At 44.6% G+C, this 17,980-nt stretch overlaps 1 protein-coding gene across 2 annotated transcripts in view; it reads right to left on the bottom strand.

Annotated features, from left to right (window-relative positions):
- Positions 1-7,297: 7,297 nt before the first annotated feature.
- CILK1 (ciliogenesis associated kinase 1) overlaps positions 7,298-17,980 on the bottom strand; it is a 51,425-nt gene continuing 40,742 nt past the window's right edge. For both annotated transcript variants that reach the window (XM_056108973.1, XM_056108974.1), the window contains 3 exons: positions 16,848-16,976; positions 12,976-13,098; positions 7,298-11,063 (listed from right to left, as the gene is read on the bottom strand). In XM_056108973.1, coding sequence (XP_055964948.1) covers positions 10,909-11,063; positions 12,976-13,098; positions 16,848-16,976 — 407 coding nt within the window. In that variant the 3' untranslated portion in view covers positions 7,298-10,908. The remainder of the gene's footprint in view (positions 11,064-12,975; positions 13,099-16,847; positions 16,977-17,980) is intronic.

Genomic DNA, 17,980 nt, shown 5'->3' with positions numbered 1-17,980 from the left:
TTTATTTTGTTGATTTATTTTATTGATTTTATTGATTTATTGGTTTACTGACATTTTGCTAATACATTGCATCATACATCCTGCCTGCACGATATGTGACTATACAATATGCATTGTTTTTATTGATCTATTAATTCATATCATTAATTTGTTGATACATTGCATCCTACATCATGCATGATATGTGATATGTAAAGGTAAAGGTAAAGGCCCTCCCGTTGATCGTCGATTTGCTCGAGCGGGCCCAGTAACATCTCTATTGGAGACTTTGTTGTTACTGTGTCTGGCATATCGAATACTCTCGGTATGTGATATGTAATGTTTATATTATATATTATGACATAATATGATTTGATACAGTTAGTTTATGCATTTAATGCAGTAAAACAATGCATTGTTTTTATTGATTCATTAATTCATTAATATATTATTGATTTATTAATACATTGCATCATACGTAATGCATAATATGTGATATGTAATACTTATATGTATATAATATATAAGTCCCCGGTCGTTCGCCGTGATCGTATAATATATAATACAACATGCATTTATTGTGCATTTATTATACAGTATGCATTTATTGATGCATTAATTTATTAATACATTATATTATATTATTTTATTATATTATAAACAATGCATAATATGCAATATATAATGTTCATAATATATTATAATATAATATGATTTAATACATTTAATTTATGCATTTAATGCATTAAACAATGCATTATTTATTGATTTATTAATTTATTGATATATTGTTAATTTATTAATATGTCACATCATACATAATGCATAATATGTAATATATAATACAATATGCGTTTATTCTGCATTTATTATACAGTATGCATTTATTAATACATTGATTTATTGATACATTATATTATTATTTTATTATATTATACATAATGCATAATGTGTAGTATATAATACAATATGCATTATATGCATATGTAGATAATATGCATGATACAATACATTATATGCATGATATAATACAATACATTGATACATATTCATTTAAGTTAAAATTGATTTTTTAAAAAATTTTTATTAGTGAAGCACCCTGAGGTACAGTTGTAGACTTACAAATTTTCGTGCTTGGGTTTCAGTTATACAATGATCCAGTACCCATCCCTCCACCAGCGCCCATTTCCCACCACCACTGATCCCAGTATCCCGCCCAGCCCCCATCCCCCCCATCCCACCCTGCCTCTGTGACAGGGCATTCCCCTCAGTTCTCTCTCTCCTTTTGGGTGCTGTGGGAAGCTCCGCCCAGGATGGGAGATGCATGCTGAAAGTAGACTAGAGACCGAACATCATTGCCACTCAATTCCTCTTTTGCAAACCACAGCACCTAAAATTAATGTTAAATAATTTGCATTTTAATTTTAAAATTAATACATTTTAAATGCAAATACGAACTCAATACGTTTATTAAAATCAATTTTAATACAAATAAAAAATTTTAATACAAAAAAGTGGAAACCATAGCATAAAAAAAACTAAAGCATTTAAATGAAGTTCAAAACAAGAATGGTAACTGATGGAGGTACTTAAAAAAAATTTAAAGGTACAATACAAAATTCACATCATTTTAGAGTATTTACCTTCAAAAGTATTTACCGTCAAAAGCATGTTGTTTTGGAAGCTTTTTTTTTTTCTTACATGAAATTGCAGCCAACAAGCTGGGCCAGATTTTATTTTCAGACTTCTCTGCGAGAGTGGGGGGTAGGGGTGTAGGGTAGAGAGAATGAGTTGCTGAGGCGAGCCCTCTTACTTGACCATGGGATTTAAAGTAGCATGATGAATTTTAAAAATGGGGAGGTATAGTATTGCAGGATAACATTGGTTTGCCCTTCCTCCCTGGCCGCGGGGTTTGTTGATTGCTCCTGGAACCTGTCCATTACCTTTGTCTCCTGATCATACTCTGTTGACTTGTAAATATTGTTTTTCTCTTCTCCTTAATGTCCTTTGCAGGGTTAGTTACTTCGGAGCAATTACTTTTTGTATGGACACAGGAAGACTATTAAAAAAGACATGCTTTTGTAACTTGGGAGTTAATTGATCACAATCACGATCACAACCTGTTATTCGTCGATTGCCTCGAGCAAGCCCCAGCCCCAGTAACGTCTCCTTCGTCCTAGCCCTGAGATTTTTTTTTTTAAAGTGCCATATTCAAGGCTCTTTCAGAGTTAGGAGAATGAGCCCCTTCATTGTTACTGGTATTTGGAGTATTGGGTACCACACGGGGAGTTTGCCAGACTCTGCCGTGTGGGCAGGTTACATTCGGTAGCCTGCCAGGTAGTCCAAAGTAGGAATGAGATGATAAGATGTCGCCTCGCGCTTCCGGGAGCTGGATTTTATAGTCTCTGAGTCTTGGCCGCTGATGGGATTACACGGCGCCAGGGGGCCAGTTGGTGGGTGTGACCCCCGCCTACTGGAAGGTGGAGGATCTGGGTGGAGGATGCTCAGCCCCGATCCGAGCAGGCTTGGAGATCTCAGCCCCGGGACCCGCGTGTCTTTGTTATCTGGAGTTAATTGACTCCAGATAATATTACCTCCTGGACATCTGCTCTCTGGGCTTGAAACTCAGTCGCCCTTTCTTCCTAGATCCCCAAAAGCAGGGTCCTTCCTGACAAGCGATTAGATGGACCCAGGGCAAGCTGTGAACTACTCTGGCATCGAAATGGGCCATGCCAAAGCGCCATAGTACTTAATAAGGTCCTGGACAGATTCTGTCATGATCCAAAAAGTAATAACTAGATTCGGACCCTGCTGGGGTTAGGAATGATTGATTAATCAGGCCTGAACACTGTAGTCTGAGTTTGTGGCTAGATATCCCCAGAGAGTTGCCCTGCAAGCAACTCTCCTATTACTTTGTCCGTACAGAATGACAAATATTAGGAAGTAGAATTAAGATGTTAATCAAGTTACTGGTTTAAGGAAAGGAGAAATACACTCTAAGTGCTATTTGGCCCTCATGGGCTGCAGGTGGTCAGGAACATGTTTGATTGCAATTGCAGTTGAACATTTTCATAGTAATAAAGAGATGTGAAGCCTTTCCTTCAGGGGAGGTTCTTCTAGGAAATCAATCAAGGACAAAATCTCACTCTAGGTGACCAGGAGATCTGGTCAAGGGCAGGATTGCATCTAAGATACGGTTGCTCTCTCCTTTCCTTAGCTAGTAATCCATTTACACAATCATATTAAATTTACTTCTGACTAATATTTCTAGTCATTTTGTATGGACCCTGTAAGAGATATATTAAGCTTAAAGGGTGTCTCTCTTTGGCGATATCTTGCTATATATCTCAGTCTACAGTTCGCAGGCCAAATTAGTCTTTCCTAATTCTAGCAGGGTCCTTATTCGGTCACTTCTTTTTTCTTTTTTGGGTCATGGCAGTTTGTTTCATGACCATGCTCTAATTTCTTATACTTCTTTTGGCTCTTAATCTGTTTCTTCCATGTCAGGGTAGCTTAGAGCTTGCCCTGGGTCTATCCAAGTCCCCCACCGGGACCTTCCTTTGGGAGTGTTAGAAATTAAGGGCAACTAAGGCTTAAGTCAAGTAAAAATGAGGGATGTTCATGTTATTCAGAGTCAGTTAACTCCCAATTTACAAAAGCACGGCATTAAGTGCTTTCCTGCGTCTATTAAAAAGGACATGGCACTTTCATCATCCTGTTATTCGTCGATTGCCTTGAGCAGGCCCCAGTAACGTCTCTTTCATCCTAGCCCTGAGATTATATTCAAGGCTATTTAGGAGAATGAGACCCATCGTTGTTACTGGTATTTGGCATATTTGGTACGCCACGGGGAGTTTGCCAGACTCTGCCCTGTGGGCAGGCTACATTTGATAGCCTGCAAGTTTGTCCAAAGTAGGAATGAGACAATAAGATGTCATAAAAAAAAAAAAGTTCTGTTAAGATGTTGCGCGGCCGCAAATGCGGCCGCGCGGTTCCAGGATCTGGATTTTATAGTCTCTGAGTCTTGGCCGCTGATGGGATTACACGGCGCCAGGGGGCCAGGTGGTGGGTGTGACCCCCGCCTACTGGAATTTGGAGGATCTGGGTGGAAGATGCTCGACTCCAATCCGAGTAGGCTTGGAGGTCTCGGCCCCGGAACCCGCGTGGCTGTGTCCCTCTGCCAGTACCTTCATGGGTGCGGAGAGTGGTCTCAGCATGGTGGTGGCTGGTCCTGGAGGTCTTCGGCTGCCGTAGCCCTGGCCGGGGCGGGGAGGAAAGCTCAACCCGCTCCCCTCCAAGGGACTCCGGGAAGGAACACCCAGGCGCGGGGGCAGAGACTGCACTGTTCTCGTCCGGGATCTGGATTTTATAGTCTCTGAGTCTTGGCCGCTGATGGGATTACACGGCGCCAGGGGGCCAGGTGGTGGGTGTGACCCCCGCCTACTGGAATTTGGAGGATCTGGGTGGAAGATGCTCGACTCCAATTCGAGTAGGCTTGGAGTATGCAAAAGACATAAAGAGAAAAAGCAGTATTTCACTTACATCTGCAAAATCCAGAGCCCTCAAAGGAATTTGACTTTACCAGTTACAGAGTCTGATCTGGGGATATAGGTGATTAACAGATAGGGAAGCAAAGTTCAGAGGAGAGATTAAAGATAAACACAGGGATTGGGAGTGCCCGATAGAATTGGGTGTGCCTCGCGAGCACTGTGATGGGTGTAACTCAATCAAACCTAAGCTTCCTGCAGGAGGAGCAAGGAAAAACCAATGTCACCCGACAGACCCACACCTTGGGAGTGGGGACAGGGAGGCTTCTGGCTCAGCTCCAGGGCGACTCTGCCCATAGCCTTGGAACTGGGAAGGTGTTCTAGGATGCCCCTCATTCATGACCTTCCAGCTCCCCAGAGGGGCCGTTGCAGTCTTCCGGGCGGCAGTGATGGTGTAGACTGTCATCATGAGGCCCTGTTGGTCATAGATGACCTTGTCACAGAACTGGGCAAGCAGCCCAGGGTGCAGGAGGTATTGCTGACAGTCTGTAAGTTGTCAGCATTTCTTTTTTTTTAAAAAGGTATCTTTTATTTTATTTTATTTTTGCCTTTTGGGTCACACCCGGCGATGCACAAGGGTTACTCCTGGCCCTGCACTCAGGAATTACCCCTGGCGGTGCTCAGGGGACCATATGGGATGCTGGGAATCGAACCTGGGTTGGCCGCGTGCAAGGCAAACGCCCTATCCACTGTGCTATCGCTCCAGCCCCAGTTGTCAGCATTTCTCATGGCTCATGTCCACTATCAACATGGGGCAATGGCGGAAGGGGATGAGGACTCCTTTGGCTCCACCCTGCAAGGGAGCCCCGGCCTTCTCCGGGGTCACCACTGGAGTCACCGGAGTCACACCACTGGAGTCTCCGGAGTCACCACTGGACTTCACGACATAATTCAGCACCAGCGTCACCCCATTTAATGTGGTTAAACTCCAGCACCTGGAATATGAAGATGGGTTTCCCATGGCAAGCAGGCCTCATATTCTGAGCCATGCGCTCATTCAGGGTCCCCTGAGCACTGCCCATAATGACTCGAGTCTTCCCAATTCTCCACACCCTCCCAATGGTTTTGATTAACTTTGGTTTGGTTATTTTGGTTTTGGGACCTCGCCTGAGCCCTTGCTAGGGCTTATTCCTGGCAGTATTCAGGGGCCCATATGGGATGCTGGGGATTGAGCCCAGGTGGGCTGCATGTAAGGCAAGCGTCACTGTATTATCCCACTGTATTATCACTTTGACCCCTGGAATTACTTTTAAAATATATCCTCCAAGTAGCCTAACTTGAAAGAGTCCAAATTTTTAAAATCTTTTACTTCTTGTGATAACCCTTCCAATCACTGCTCTGTCACTGTAGCACTGTCCTCCCGTTGTTCATCGATTTGCTCGAGTGGGCCCAGTAACGTCTCCATTGTGAGAGTTGTTGTTACTGTGTTTGGCATCGAATACATCACGGGTCACTTGCCAGGCTTTGCCGTGCAGGCAAGATTCTCTCGGTAGCTTGCCGGGCTCTCAAAGTGGAGCAGAGGAATCGAACCCGGGTCGGCCGGGCTGGCTGCCTGCAAGGCAAACGCCCTACCCGCTGTGTTCTCTCTCTCTCTCCAGCCCCACTGCTCTGGTCCGAGTGCAGTGGTGTTTACTGCTCTAACTATGTACTTCCAATTTTACAACAGTGTTAACTGTGCAGAATCTTCTGCCCCCGCGTCAGGCTGTCGTCACCGGGTCCCCTCAGAGGGGGACAGGTGGTTTCCCTCCCCACCCCAAGCAGAACCCTGGCAGCCAGAAACTTCCAGAACCCAGCCACAGCCATGCTCAAGGCCTCTCTCTACACACTCGGACGAGCCTCACGCATGAAGGAACCGGCAGAGGAACCCAGGTATGTGGGATCCAGGGCTGAGATCTCCAAGCCTGCTCGGATTGGGACTGGGCCTCCTCCACCCAGATGCCCCACTTTCCAGTAGCTAGACAGTTACACCCACCAACTGCTCCTGGCGCCATGTAATCCCATCAATGGCCAACATCCAGAGACTATCAAACAAAGCTCCGACCCCTTATAGTCTAGCCCATTGATGTACCTGAAGCAGCACAAATGTGTTTGGTTTTAACATATTTGCTTGTATTCTCTTTTATACATTCTCCGTCCCTCTTGGATAGCTGGCAAGCTACCAAGAGTATCCCACCCCCATGGCAGAGCCTGGCAAGCTCCCTGTGGCGTATTCGATATGCCAAAAACAGCAACAATACGGGTCTCATTCCCCTGACCCTGAAAGAGCTTCCAATATGGCACTGTTGGGAAGGACGAGTAAGGAGAGGCTGCTAAAATCTCAGGGCTGGGACGAATGGAGATGTTGCTGGTGCCCACTGGAGCAAATCGATGAACAATGGGATGACACTGATACAGCGATACAGTGAACTGTACAGTAAGAAGTTTTGAAACACCAAAATTCCAAGGTAGGAGATAATGATGTTATCTCGTGGTGATGGTGGGTTTTTGTTTTGTTTTGGGGTCACACCTAGTGGTGCTCAAAGGATAGTATTCATTGCTCTGTGCACGGAAGGAACCACTGGCCGTACTTTGGGGATCATACAAGGTGGAGGGGGTTGGACCCAGCCTGGGTGGCGTATACTGTCTCTAAAATCACCACATTCAAACCAGGACTAAGAGCTCAAAGGGGTACTGTACATCTCCTTTATGTGACTACAAGGTTTGACCCACGTCTTTCCCCCCTCCCTCCCAAAATAAGAAAGAAAACCCACCAAGAACACGGCAAGCAATTTTTCTTAAATTGTTACTTTTTATTTGGAACAGGAGAATTTTTCTTAAATTAACATTCTTCTTCTTTTTATTTTTAAATACATTAGGAGAAACTAATCAAAAAGCAACATTTTATTTCAGAAGGGACTTGCCTAAGTGGCTTTCTGTCCTTCTATCCATTTCAGTGAATTTTATTTACTTATTTTTTTTGCTTTGTCCCAGTTACTCTGTGGTGATCAAGATGAGATTTCGTGGTTATCAGTGCTGAGAGATGTCACATCGGAAAACTGTTTAGGACATTTCTAACTCACACTGCAGTGTCTTTAAGAGACTGATAATACAGATTAATGTGATCTATGCCTCCAGTTTGTCTTCTTAATGTAAGTTCCCCAGAGAAGGTACTCATAATCAATTATATAAAATACAGTACTTTGGTTGCAAATTGTAAAAATAATTCTAAAAATTGACCAGACATATCAAACAAACAAGTTGCTACAGTATGCCTTAAGTGATATATAAAATATGCATTATGTTAAACATCTTCATATGAACGAACATATTGCTTTTGGTCATACACTGAGCGGAAACACACAGCCTGCGTTCTCTCTCTCTTCTAAATGGCACAAAACGATGGCATGATGGTAGGGAAATGCTACTTCGTGAGAAAGCATGGTGCCCATCAACTCTAACAGTACCAGTATTTGTAATTAAAAACAAAATAACGTATTTTTTATATGACACATGTTGACTTGGTTATAGTTTCTCTCTCTCTCTCTCTCTCTCTCTCTCTCTCTCTCTCTCTCTTTCTTTTTTACTTGTACCCCAGCTCTGATAACTCTGGAAAATAACACAGCATCAACTGATTAGATGTATACAGTTCTTTAGACTAGAGGTATCTAAAAACTGAACATCAATTTTCTTCCTGGTAAAAATCTATCCAACATGAACTGGGTGAGGGTTTAGTCAGTAATGGAACTTAATTACAAAATGAATGATCACACAAGAGTAGCTTTTGTGCCCAGGTGGCCTTCCCTGCTGTGAACATATGCATTCCTCAACACCTCCCTGGTCTCTAAACCTTTGGGGATATAGAATGAAAGCCAACCCTTGTTTTCCTGGAAAGCTTTTAGACCAGAAATGAGGTATAGTGATGGAGAGGTACAGTTTATAATGCACCATTGCTACTGGTGTCTTGCAGTACCTTTTTTTCATTTTGTAGTTACTAAAACTCTATATGCAACTGGTAAAATGTTATTTTTACTTAACAAAAAAAAAAGGGCCACTATAAACATCCCTTCTGTAGTATACAGCACGTATACACAATCTGTCCTTTGCCCATTCTGGGGGGAGAGAAGTACTTCATGGGCTCTCACTAATTCTTTAAAGTTTACAGTGTGTTTTCAGTCTTCTAGTTATATCAGTCTCACGATTTTTCAATAAATAAATAAATGTGTTGGATACTTCCCCAAGGGGAGTTGTTTGCTGATGAAAAGAGAGACACGAGTGAAATGAAGAAGAGTGAAATATTTTCTGAATTTGGGACCTATTTTCCCCTTAGCTTTAGGGAAAAGAATTGATGATGTGTAATTATCAGGTAACTGTAATGACCTGAACATAAGATAGAATGTGAAGAATAGGGGACTCACAATCTATTTCGTTCTCTTTTGGGTATTTATAGTTTAAGCCAGCTTAAAAACCAGAACAATAGTGGGAAAGTTTCATTTTAAATTACTTTTTCATACATAATAGAGAAAAAGGAAAATAAATATTGTTAGTCTCATAGTAAAGGACTCATCTCTGAAAACATTTTTTCCTGGTTTTTTTCTTTTTTAGATGAGCGGAGAATATAATACAGAAATAAATTCAGCTTCAAGTTGTGCTTACACGTACATACTTCTCTTCTGAAGTTTTGCTGCCAGTTTGCTAACAGGAAAAATATCACCTAGCAAATCCACATCCACGTGTGCTTTTCTCATGCTCCTAGGAATCCAAGTGGTCGGTCAAGAGCATTCTTGAGCCAGATTGTCCCAAGCGTGAACGTCTCTCTGGTTTTGGGTCACGGCTCTCTGGGACTTATTGAGCTTGCAACACACAATTAATACATCAAAGCAGTGATAGACCCAATTGTTCGGCTGAGCCATAATCAACGCGCTGATGATGTTGATGCGAATCTATGAAAATAATAACTTCGTACAACTTCAACTTGTTTCATCCTGAAACCTGGAAGCAGAGCAAAAGAGTAGCCTGAGCGGCCCTGGGAGGATGCTAGGTCCCTGTCGCATTCAAGGACTGACCTTCTCCCTGGTTTTTAAGGGAACCGTGTGTGGTGACTAACAAGCTCTTCGGAGACGCACAAAGAGTGGACCTTTAGTCCTTTCCTGTATCCATACTAGCTTTGTCGTTTTCAAAACTTGCTGTAAACATTCCTCTCAGTGGAGCTGCCTCTGTCCAACAAATAAAGTTTTGACGGCGGAAAGAAACTACACGAGGGATAAGAGTCAAGTGTGGCACGCTACGGACCCCGAACATCTGGGCCATGGTGATGTCCCAGATAGTAGAACCTCTGTCATACATTTTTTTCTGTTCCCCAGATTGCCCTGAGAATTTAGCCAGAAAATAAGTCGACTGTGTGTTCTTAGCGAGGCCTGGAGAACTGAACTGAGTATAAAATCATCATCAGTTATTATAAAAAAAAATATAGACTGGCTGCTGCTTGGAAATTTAGCTTTTTCATGAATCTGGACAGGGATCCAAGTTAAACTGAGTATGTTGGCCAGGAGGCCAGGGATCCTTTTAACTGGAAAAGCTTTCTTTTTGTGGGAACTTTTACAACTCGATCTTAAAGATGGAAGAAAATTAATCTAGCATCGTAGGATAGAGTTTGGCTTCATGAGATGGCTTCAAACAGCAGAAGGGGCATTGCAAAACCCCCCTCGAGCCTTTATTTAGACTTCTGTCATCTGGGGAACAAAAGCAAAGTGAAGAGGACTACATATAAGTTCTTTCAGAACAGCAGAGTGATTTCAAAGAAATCAAATCAGTAATAGAATACGAAGAAAAGGAAAAGATCATTTTTTTTAAGCGAACTTGTCAGTTCAAGGAAGACTGAGGTACCTAGGTGCCACATTTTAAAACACAACTACTTCAAAAAAAAATAAAAGTAAATTTTAACCGCTTTACAAATATCCGCACACCTTGAATAAAGAAGGTTTTATCACGTAGCCTTAAATTGCACCCCTGTTGCAATACTGCATTAATATTATGTTGTTTCTTTTTTTTAAATCTGTATAAAATATTATCTGGAACCCCAAAGGAAAATCAATTAATCTTTAAAAATTTTGTTACAAAGCTAACTGTAGAAAATGCTCCAACTTAATCCATATATACAAAATGCTGTTGTTTAAGAAAATAAGGGGACCCAGTTTTAGAACAAAATAATTTTGTACAAAAAAGGGTATTGCATTCAAATCAATGTTAAAAAAAAAAGACCCTTAAAAAGAATATTGAAATGTCTTAGTTCAGAAGAATAACTCTAAAGTGTCCGTTCACTTTGATATCCTCCGAGAGTTCTTTGCGGGTGAAACACCAGTGGGCCCACGACAGAGTCTGGCTTTCTGCCCTGTGAGTCCGTGAGTCACCGCCGAGATGCGTACTTGGAAGTCCAGTCCGTCCGGCCATGCACGGGCTGTGCAGCAGGAGGCCGGGGTACGAGTCCAGGAGTGCTTCGAGGCTGGGTATGGAAGAAAGGTCTCCCAGGATGAGGTCTCACCGCCTTGAGGGAAGAATAGCCTGTAATGGAAGAGAAGGGTGGGCTCGATTCAATAAATAAAACTATAAAAAAAAATGGGGAAAAAAAAGTAAGGTGGTGTTCACGCACAATTCAATCAGCCTAATCAGTGGCTGAATAAATAGCAGTACTCCTACATTAAAAAAAAAAATCCCAGTATCCCTCCCACCCCCATCCCCCCCATCCCACCCTGCCTCTGTGGCAGGGCATTCCCCTTTGTTTTCTCTCTCTCCTTTTGGGTGTTGTGATTTGCAAAAGAGACATTGAGTGGCAATCATGTTTGGTCTAGAGTCTACTTTCAGCATGCTTCTCCCTTCCTGGGAGGATCCTCCCAACACCCTTTATTTTGGTGCTCCCTTCTCTATCTGAGCTCCCTTTTCCCCTAGCATGTGAGGGGTATTTGATCATTGTATAATTGAAACCCATGCACAAAAATTTGTAAGTCTACAACTGTACCTCATGATGTCTAATAAAAATTAAAAAAAAATTTAAAAAACAATAATTATATAGAAAGAAAGAAAGAAAGAAAGAGTGGGTTTGAGATGGGCGGGGGTATTCACACCAAACACTGACTGATGCCTCCTGGAGGGCAAAATTCTGAGGTCATGCCTCATTCTTTATTTTGCCACAGCTGGCAAAGCTCAGGGCTTCCTCCTGGCTCTGCTCTCAGAGATCATTCCTGATGATGCTCGGGGACCCATATCCGTGCCAGGAATTGGACCAGATCGGTCAGTGGGAGGCGAGCACCTTATCTCATGCACTGTCTGTCCGTGTATCACCCCTCTTTTGCCTTCATCCCACTGCCATGTAATCTGGCAGCTTCTTCCGACAGGCTGCCCCTTCCAAAGGTTACCAGGGACCGGCCCGACATCAGCTCCACCACCCGGGCCCTTGCTGTGATCATTGCGACAGCCTCCCCGTTGGTTTTCCTGCTTCTGGCCTGGCTTCTGGCTGTCGATCTAGTGACAACCGGGGACTACTGAGGTGAGCCTGAAGGTGGGAGCCAGATACCCCCATCCTGCCTCAAAGCCCAGGCACCTTAGAATCCCACCTGTCCCGCAAAGCCAGGCGTGCTCACTCACACCCCCTTCGGATCTTGTTCCTCAGGTCTCCCTTGCAGCGAGGTCTTCTTTGGCTACTCTGAGAGGACAATCTGCACCCCACACTCTAACACTCCAAGCACACTTCTTCCCCGACTTCCGGTCCAGCTGGCTTTATTTCCCTCCTCTATACCTAGCATTTTCTGTGGAGCACAAGGTCCACCAGAACTGGGAGACGTTTTGACTGTTACTTTTTCTGGTCCCAGGAATCGAACCCAAGGCCTCACACATGTAAGGCAAGTGCTCTTTCACTGAGCTACATCCCTGGGAGTTTATTTTATTTTACTATTTTTGGGTTTGGAGCCACAAATAAATGGCTATGCTCAGTCAGGGATGAGTCCTGGTTCTGCACTCAGGGATCACTCTTGGAGCTCTCAGGAGACGATAAGGGGTGCCCGGGATCAAACCTGGGTTGGCCGCATGTGAGGTGAAGTGCCCTGCCTGCCGTTCTACCTCACCAGGCCCTGGCAGTTTATGTTTTGGACTCTGTGTTTTCAGTGAGTCCATTTTATTTGCAGCACCATGATTTACAATACTGATTTACAATGATGGGGTCCAAGCATATACTGACTGTTCCAACACCATACCCTCCACCAGAATGTCGTCTCTTCTCTACGACTGTCTGTGTCCACTTCCCCCAAGTCCCCCGGCCTCCCATCTTCCTGTAAGTAAGCTCCTGCGTAGCCTAGCTCTCGGGAATTCTGTCTGTCTGCACTAAGGGCTGCGAAGCCTCCAGCATGCTTGGTAGAAAGTAATTGTTCAGGAATTATACGTCGAACCCATTCATGAACTGATGTGAACAAAAACTACTTACCAGGGGGAGGGTCTGGAATGGGCGCCAGGTGAACCCTCTGCACAGCAGAACCTATCTCTTTTTTCAGAAAGGAAGGGATGTAGTTTCCTGTCAGTCCACTGGAACTCGTAGAGCCGGAACCGACTGATTCGTGAAAGCAAAGGCTCATTACTACGCATATATATGGTCCCCACAAGCTTAATAGACAGCAGGGGGAGAAACTAAAGGCAATTGGGGTGAGGAGGAGAGAAAGATAAAAACAATAAACTCTGAGCAGATCACCACACCACATCACACCACACCACACCTTCAGAGAGCGTAGGAGGGACCAAGTCAGGGTTGTGGCCCCCTCTCCCACCACCCTCCTCCCACACACAAAGGGAGGGGGGCTGGTTCGCTAAAGAAATCGAACACGTGGACTTTTCCTTCTTTTCAGAATACTCAATATGAATTCTTCTAAAATTTTCTCCCCCCACAACAACACAGAAGAGTTTGCTTTCCAAGTCATGACTTACTTAACAACCTCTTCTTCATCAACACATTATTTTGCCATTATGAACATGAAATATTTCTCTGTCCATAATTAGAACTTGCTATTCTTTCTTTTTTCTTTTTGGGGTCACACCCGGCGATGCTCAGGGGTCACTCCTGGTTCTGCACTCAGGAATTACTCCTGGTGATGCTCAGGGGACCATATGGGATGCTGGGAATCGAACCTGGGTTGGCCACATGCAAGGCAAACGCCCTACCTGCTGTGCTGTCGCTCCAGCCCCAGAACTTGCTATTCGTAAACTACAATCATATATATATATATGATTTTGTTTGAGGGCCACACGGAGCAATGCTCAGGGCTGACTCTTGATTCTGTGCTCAGTTCACCCCTAACGATGATGTTTCGGGGATCACGTGTGGTACGGGGGATCCAACCAGTCAGCCTCACCTGCTGTACTAGCTTTCCAGCCATACATTTGATTTTTTCGCCCCCCCAAATGTCATTTCCATCTCAAGAGTGCTTTAAGGACGAGAATCCCAAGCTATTCATCTTCCTATTCTAAGAAGGGATGTTTAGGGGCTGGAGCGACAGCACAGCGGGTAGAGCATTTGCCTTGCACACGGCCAACCCAGGTTCGATTCCCAGCATCCCATATGGTCCCCTGAGCACCGCCAGGGGTAATTCCTGAGTACAGAGCCAGGAGTAACCAACCCTTGTGCATCGCCAGGTGTGACCCAAAAAGCCAAAAAAAAAAAAAAAAGAAGAAGAAGGGATGTTTCACAGATGAATGAGGGAAAGTACATACTGGATGGGTGTCCTGAAGATCTTTCATAAGCCCTAAGAGTTAAGAAGAGTTAAGAAGAGTTAAGCCCTAAGCTTCTAGAGACCCATAGAATATGTTATAGACCCATAGAAGGATGTTATCAGGGACCATTTGAAAAAAAAAGGAAGCTACGGCTATTGGGAAAGGAGCTTGTGAGTGGTAGAGTTGCTCTCTGCCTTAACCACACAGAACCCTTCTTGGCCACTGTTTATGGTAGAGTGGGACCAAAACCGTGTGATTGGCCACCTGGAGCACTTTTTGCATTTCTGGTGACGATATACAGGAAGTAAAGTGGAACGGGGAATTTGGACCGGGAAGACACAAAGGGGAAAAAGAAGCCGATGTGGTCAATAGACACAAGCAAAGATATCCAGCCTCGTTAGTCGACAGGACATGCATGTTTAAGCCAGAGTGGAACGCCAGAGCACACCTATAGCATAAGCGCCTGGTTTACAATCTTGACAGGACCCAAAGGAATCCAGGAGGCAGCCCCATGCCCGCACCCTGCCAGACAACAATTTGGCCATATCTGTAAGGCTGAAGATGAGCACACCTAAGGGCTTTACGTCACTTCCAGAGAAGACTCACACACATACACAACAAGAGGCTACAAAGCAATGGGTCATTTCCACACTCTTTCCAGCAGCAAAACTTTTCCGAACCACTTACATGTCCACCAGCAAGAGAACGGATGTATAAGCTAGGTGCTGTTTAAGTAACAGAGCATGGTATCAAATAGTTATATATACTGTATGTTTTGAAATACAAACAGTGATAGATATACACATACATATGTATACACCTGTGTACATATATATCACGATCACAATCATCCTGTTGTTCGTCGATTTCCTCGAGTAGGCCCCAGTAATGTCTCCTTCCCAGCCCTGAGATTTTAAAAGAGCCATTTCAATGCTCTTTCAGGATTAGGAGAATGAGACCCATCATTGCTACAGGTATTTGGCATATTGAGTATGACACGGAAAGTTTGCCAGACTCTGCCGTGTGGGCAGGATACTTTTGGTAGCCTGCCAGGTTCACTCTCTATATAGAGTGCATATATATATATATATATATAGTTGTTAAAATGAGTAATATAATGATTGGAAGTTCATTCATTCAGAGAGCTCTTAGCGTGACAGACGAAGAGTATGATTTCTGCATGCTGGTTCAACCCTGAGCACACCTCTGGAAGAAGACCCCAAGCACTGAGCCCAGAGCACTTCTTGCTCACTACTGGGTAGGGCCCCCCAAACAAACAAATGAACAAACAAAAAAAAACTGAGAGTGACATACAGATCCAGGGCTATGAGAGTGTAAGTTTTATTTTATTTAGTTATTTAGTTTGGGGGCCACACTCAGTGGTGTTCAGGAATTTTTCCTGGCTCTCTCTTAGGTATCACTCCAGGAGTGGCCTTGGGAACCATATAAGGTTCCAGGGATCAAACCCCGGGGCGGCTGCGTGCAAGGCCAGCGAGGGACCTGTTTCACCGTCTCTCCAGCCCCTATATGTTAAAAGTTTACTATGAAAACAATAAACGCTGAAATAAGGCGTATGTGGGAGGCCTGGATCTGGCTTTTAGTGTGCTTGAGGGTTTGGGTCCTTAGGGCAGATTGATGGTGGGTACAGGGCATTGATACATGGGCCTTCTTCTTCTCAAAGGAAACGGGTGATGGATGAAGGCGGTGTGGATGGGTCAGAGGTGCTGAGCGGGGGCACTGAGTGCAGATGGCCGAGAGACTGCTCTGCGTGCGGGGCTGAGATGGGGAGGTTCCCCTGAGAGGATGTGGAAGTGGTTCCATCTATGAAAGAGAATCAAGAGGAGAGGAAGCAGAGGGTCTTCCAAACTATGTCTTGCAAGCAGAGGGGTCTGGCCCTCTTGAGGTGGGGGGTGGTGAGGGGGTGGGAAGGGCAGGCCAGGCTGTGGTGGCTACCTTCGGGATTGCTCCTGGCTGACAGAGCCACGTCCCACGCCCACCTGAGGAGGCCTCGCGTGACACAGAGTCTCAGAAATTGGACTCTCGAGTTATTTTTGACTTCTCTGGAGCCTGGAAAGATTACACACTGCTCTCCTGAGGGCAGGCACTGAGGGAGCTGGCTTGTCCCCGTGGGGGGTGGGAGAGAGAGAGAGAGAGACAGAGAGACAGAGACAGAGAGACAGAGACAGAGAGAGACACACAAAGAGAGAGACAGAGAGAGATTTTTTGCTTATTTATTTTGGGGCCACAAAGTTTACGATGCTAAAATCTCAGAGCTAGGACAAATGGAGACGCTACTGGTGCCCGCTCGAGCAAACTGATGATTAACGGGATGACAGTGCAACAGTGCAGTGTTCTTTTGGGATCACACTCAGCAGTGCAGGAGAGACTGTGGTAGCAAGGATTGAACCCAGGGCTCCGACATGCAAAGCACACGCTCCTTCCCTTGGGGTCATCCCCTGGCCTCCCCCAGGCTGAGGAATCCTACACTAGCAAGACCCCGCGTCCTGCAGCTGGCGGGCCCACCCAGACCTACCTGGGCTCACCCAGAAAGTACTTTTTTTTTTTGTCATTTAGACATTAAGCATCGTTACTCACCAGAATTTATTTTGCTGATGACTGACACAGTCCCTGAAGATTTTCCAGACAACCCAGAACTAGACCAGGGATTCGACGGAATAAAATCCTTGCCGGGATTTGGGAGTATGCCATTTCTTATATTTATTCCTAATAGGAAAGAAATAATGTTACAGTGAAAAAAAAAAAACCACTCACGTTTGACCTGGCTTCAGATTTCAGAGATAAAATTTATGCGGACAGAGCTGGTGCACTAAACCAGAGGAGGAGGAGGAGGAGGAGGAGGAGGAGGAGGAAGAGGAGGAGGAGGAGGAGGAGGAAGAAGAGGAGGAGGAGGAGGAGGAGGAAGCCAGAGAGAGAGAGAGAGAGAGAGTGAGAGAGAGAGAGAGAGAGAGCGCACAGCAGCTAAGGTGCGTGCCTTGCTTGTGGCTACCTTGTCCGACCCTGGGCATCACCTATGGCCAGGAGTGTTTCAGGGGTAAGTCCTGAGGCCACCAGGCTTAGCGCCCACAGTCAAACTCCCACCCAAACCCCTGGCCACCCCCATCTAAAACAAAAACAAAACCCCAACCTCCTAAGTTCACTAACATTGGCTATGGCGGTGACACCTGGCAGTCAGCAGAGGTCAAAATGGTTGCTATTTACTCTTTACAATAGCCAGAAACTGGAAGAAACCTGAATGCCCGAGAACAGATGACTGGTTAAAGAAACTTTGGTACATCTACACAATGGAGTACTATGTAGCTATTAGAAAGGATGAAGTCATGAAATTTACATACAAGTGGTACTACATGGAAAGTATCATGCTAAGCGAAATGAGTCAGAACGAGAGGGATAGACTTAGAAAGATTGCATTCATCTGGGGGATATAAAATAATAAAATATGAGATTAATACCCAAGAATAGCTGAGATCAGCACCAGGAGGATTACTCCGTGGCTTAGAGGCCAGCCGGGCATTCTAGGGGAAAGGGCAGCTCAGATAGAGAAGGGAGCACCAAATAAAGGGTGTTTGGAGGGTCCTCCCAGGAGGGGAGATGCATGTCGAAAGTAGACTATGGACTGAACATGTTTGCCACTCAAAGCCTCTTTTGCAGACCACAACTCCCAAAAGGAGAGAGAGAACACAGGGGATTGCCCTGCCACAGAGGCAGGG

The sequence above is a fragment of the Sorex fumeus genome, unplaced genomic scaffold (genome assembly GCF_029834395.1).
Source record: "Sorex fumeus unplaced genomic scaffold, SorFum_2.1 ptg000241l, whole genome shotgun sequence".
NCBI classification, from domain to species: Eukaryota; Metazoa; Chordata; class Mammalia; order Eulipotyphla; family Soricidae; genus Sorex; species Sorex fumeus.
The sequence above is the reverse complement of the archived record's forward strand: the minus strand, read 5'-3'. Positions and strand labels throughout refer to the sequence as shown.